Raw genomic sequence first — 5000 nt, 5'->3', positions numbered from 1 at the left:
AACCATCATTGAGGCAATCTTACACACATGCAACAGAAACAATGTCAAAGAAAAAAATCTCTTTTTTCCTCTTAAATTGATAATATAAAGCGATGGTGTACTTTATTTAACTATCATTAAGGCAGTTGAAAACCCAGGCAATAGAAAACAATGTCAGACTTTTATAAAAAAGAAAAGAAAAAAGAATTGATAACATATAACGATTGTGTATTTTATTTCAACCATCATTGAGGCAGTCTTACACAAAGGCAATGGAAACAATCACAAAGACTTTTTTTTTTCTTCCTCTTAAATTGATAACATAAAGCGATGGTGTACTTTATGTCAACCATCCATTCCTCACCCTTTAAGATCTCCACAATGTAAACAGTTTATCAATCTGCCTGTCTGTCCTGTCTGTCTGTCCTGTCTGTCTGTCTGTCTGTTTGTCCTGTCTGTCTGTCTGTCTGTCTGTTTGTCCTGTCTGTCTGTCTGTCTGTCCTGTCTGTCCTGTCTGTCTGTTTGTCCTGTCTGTCTGTCTGTTTGTCCTGTCTGTCTGTCCTGTCTGTCTGTTCTGTCTGTCCTGTCTGTTTGTCCTGTCTGTCTGTCTGTTCTGTCTGTCCTGTCTGTTTGTCCTGTCTGTCTGTCTGTCTGTTCTGTCTGTCTGTTTGTCCTGTCTGTCTGTCTGTCTGTTTGTCCTGTCTGTCTGTCCTGTCTGTCTGTCCTGTCTGTCTGTCTGTCCTGTCTGTCTGTCTGTGTCTGTCTGTCTGCACCCTTTCTCCTCCGTGCCAACAGCTCTGACCAGCACTGCCACCCCACCCCGCACCACACACACACACACACACACACACACACTTATTCACACACACCCTTCCCTACTGACCCCTCACACATAACGGGTGCGGTGGTCATGTGGTTAAAGTGTTGAATTCTCGCCTGGGTGTTCCGAGTTCGATCCCCTGTGGCACCTGAAGGGTTAGAGGTGTACATTTCTTCTTGTTCTCCGTTTGACAGTCCAGCGCTGTGAAACCACTAGCCTGTTGGCGCCCTTCAACCCCTCAAGCCCCCCCCCCCCCCCCCTGCCCCCCGATACAAGTGTGTACCCACCAAAGAGATGAAGTTCTGCACGATGATTCTGTCGTTCAGGGGGTCCCCCGGCTGCTGCTCTTCCAAAGCCACCTCGATCTTCTTGGCTACCACGTTGGGGGGCGTATCGATATCCACCTCGATCAGACACCAGCTGCCGTGATCCACCATCTGTGCCTGGACCGCTGGCTTCCAGTGGCTACACAGAGGTCCCGGATCTGCACACACACACACACACACACACACACACACACACACACACACACACACACACACACACACACACACACACACACACACACACACACACACACACAGTCTTGTTTAGGTGTACACAACCAACACTAAAGTTCCGGATCTATTCTGTCTCTGTGGAAAAAATGTAATAAGATTGTCCCTGTCATTACCTCTCACTTTGATCATGACTCTGGAAATGATGGAATAAGACTGTCTTATATCATTATCTGTCCCTATGACTATGTCTCTGGAAATGATGGAATAAGACTGTCTTATATCATTATCTTTCCCTATGACTATGACTCTGGAAATGATGGAATAAGACTGTCTTATATCATTATCTTTCCCTATGACTATGACTCTGGAAATGATGGAATAAGACTGTCTTATATCATTATCTTTCCCTATGACTATGTCTCTGGAAATGATGGAATAAGACTGTCTTATATCATTATCTTTCCCTATGACTATGTCTCTGGAAAACAATGTGATAAGACTGTCTTATATCATTATCTTTCTCTATGACTATGTCTCTGGAAAAAATGTGATAAGACTGTCTTATATCATTATCTTTCTCTATGACTATGTCTCTGGAAAAAAAATGTGATACGACTGTCTTATATCATTATCTGTCCCTATGACTATGTCTCTGGAAAAGATGGAATAAGACTGTCTTATATCATTATCTTTCTCTATGACTATGTCTCTGGAAATGATGGAATAAGACTGTCTTATATCATTATCTTTCTCTATGACTATGTCTCTGGAAATGATGGAATAAGACTGTCTTATATCATTATCTTTCTCTATGACTATGTCTCTGGAAAAAATGTGATAAGACTGTCTTATATCATTATCTTTCTCTATGACTATGTCTCTGGAAAAAATGTGATAAGACTGTCTTATATCATTATCTTTCCCTATGACTATGACTCTGGAAAAGATGGAATAAGACTGTCTTATATCATTATCTTTCTCTATGACTATGTCTCTGGAAATGATGGAATAAGACTGTCTTATATCATTATCTTTCTCTATGACTATGTCTCTGGAAATGATGGAAAAAGACTGTCTTATATCATTATCTTTCTCTATGACTATGTCTCTGGAAATGATGGAATAAGACTGTCTTATATCATTATCTTTCCCTATGACTATGTCTCTGGAAAAAATGTGATAAGACTGTCTTATATCATTATCTTTCTCTATGACTATGTCTCTGGAAAAAATGTGATAAGACTGTCTTATATCATTATCTTTCCCTATGACTATGACTCTGGAAAAGACGGAATAAGACTGTCTTATATCATTATCTTTCCCTATGACTATGACACTGGAAAAGACGGAATAAGACTGTCTTATATCATTATCTTTCCCTATGACTATGACACTGGAAATGATGGAATAAGACTGTCTTATATCATTATCTTTCCCTATGACTATGTCTCTGGAAAAGACGGAATAAGACTGTCTTATATCATTATCTTTCCCTATGACTATGACACTGGAAATGATGGAATAAGACTGTCTTATATCATTATCTTTCCCTATGACTATGTCTCTGGAAAAGACGGAATAAGACTGTCTTATATCATTATCTTTCCCTATGACTATGACACTGGAAAAGACGGAATAAGACTGTCTTATATCATTATCTTTCCCTATGACTATGTCTCTGGAAAAAAAAGTGATAAGACTGTCTTATATCATTATCTTTCCCTATGACTATGACTCTGGAAAAGATGGAATAAGACTGTCTTATATCATTATCTTTCTCTATGACTATGTCTCTGGAAATGATGGAATAAGACTGTCTTATATCATTATCTTTCTCTATGACTATGTCTCTGGAAAAAAAAGTGATAAGACTGTCTTATATCATTATCTTTCCCTATGACTATGACACTGGAAAAGACGGAATAAGACTGTCTTATATCATTATCTTTCCCTATGACTATGACACTGGAAAAGACGGAATAAGACTGTCTTATATCATTATCTTTCCCTATGACTATGACACTGGAAAAGACGGAATAAGACTGTCTTATATCATTATCTTTCCCTATGACTATGACACTGGAAATGATGGAATAAGACTGTCTTATATCATTATCTTTCCCTATGACTATGTCTCTGGAAAAGACGGAATAAGACTGTCTTATATCATTATCTTTCCCTATGACTATGACACTGGAAAAGACGGAATAAGACTGTCTTATATCATTATCTTTCCCTATGACTATGACACTGGAAAAGACGGAATAAGACTGTCTTATATCATTATCTTTCCCTATGACTATGACACTGGAAAAGACGGAATAAGACTGTCTTATATCATTATCTTTCCCTATGACTATGACACTGGAAATGATGGAATAAGACTGTCTTATATCATTATCTTTCCCTATGACTATGTCTCTGGAAAAGACGGAATAAGACTGTCTTATATCATTATCTTTCCCTATGACTATGACACTGGAAAAGACGGAATAAGACTGTCTTATATCATTATCTTTCCCTATGACTATGTCTCTGGAAAAAAAAGTGATAAGACTGTCTTATATCATTATCTTTCCCTATGACTATGACTCTGGAAAAGATGGAATAAGACTGTCTTATATCATTATCTTTCTCTATGACTATGTCTCTGGAAATGATGGAATAAGACTGTCTTATATCATTATCTTTCTCTATGACTATGTCTCTGGAAATGATGGAAAAAGACTGTCTTATATCATTATCTTTCTCTATGACTATGTCTCTGGAAATGATGGAATAAGACTGTCTTATATCATTATCTTTCCCTATGACTATGACTCTGGAAAAAAAGTGATAAGACTGTCTTATATCATTATCTTTCTCTATGACTATGTCTCTGGAAAAAAAGTGATAAGACTGTCTTATATCATTATCTTTCCCTATGACTATGTCTCTGGAAATGATGGAATAAGACTGTCTTATATCATTATCTTTCCCTATGACTATGTCTCTGGAAAACAATGTGATAAGACTGTCTTATATCATTATCTTTCCCTATGATTATGTCTTGGAAAAAATGTGATAAGACTGTCTTATATCATTATCTTTCCCTATGACTATGTCTCTGGAAAAAATGTGATAAGACTGTCTTATATCATTATCTTTCTCTATGACTATGTCTCTGGAAAAAATGTGATAAGACTGTCCATATACAACCTTTCACTGTGACCATGTCTGTGGAATAGATGGAACAAGACTGTCTATATTATTATTACAAAAGATGTAAGAAGACTGTCGATATTATAATCGGTCATTTTAATTATGTCTCTGGAAAAGACTGTCAATATTAAAACGACAGATGTGATAAGATTGTTCATATCATAGCCTTTCACTCTGACGATGTCATTGGAAAAGATGTAATGAGACTGTTCATATCATAGCCTTTCACTCTGACGATGTCATTGGAAAAGATGTAATGAGACTGTTCATATCATAGCCTTTCACCCTGACGATGTCATTGGAAAAGATGTAATGAGACTGTTCATATTATCATACAAGATGTAAGAAGACTGTCCACACCATTACCTTCCACTTTGAACATGTCTCTGGAAAATACACAACAAGACTGTCCATGTTATTAGCTTTCAATTGGATTAGGTATTGGAAAAGATGTAATAAGACCGTCCATATTATTACGAAAGATGTGATCAGATTGTTCA

At 37.2% G+C, this 5000-nt stretch overlaps 1 protein-coding gene across 1 annotated transcript in view; it reads right to left on the bottom strand.

The window, feature by feature from the left end:
- Positions 1 to 5000, bottom strand: part of LOC143299971 (uncharacterized) — a 52232-nt gene that overhangs the window by 13716 nt on the left and 33516 nt on the right. The window contains exon 13 of the mRNA XM_076613528.1: positions 1087 to 1283. Coding sequence (XP_076469643.1) covers positions 1087 to 1283 — 197 coding nt within the window. The remainder of the gene's footprint in view (positions 1 to 1086; positions 1284 to 5000) is intronic.

Source organism: Babylonia areolata, chromosome 25 (genome assembly GCF_041734735.1).
Source record: "Babylonia areolata isolate BAREFJ2019XMU chromosome 25, ASM4173473v1, whole genome shotgun sequence".
Taxonomy (NCBI): Eukaryota; Metazoa; Mollusca; class Gastropoda; order Neogastropoda; family Buccinidae; genus Babylonia; species Babylonia areolata.
This window is presented reverse-complemented; position numbering and strand designations above follow the sequence as displayed.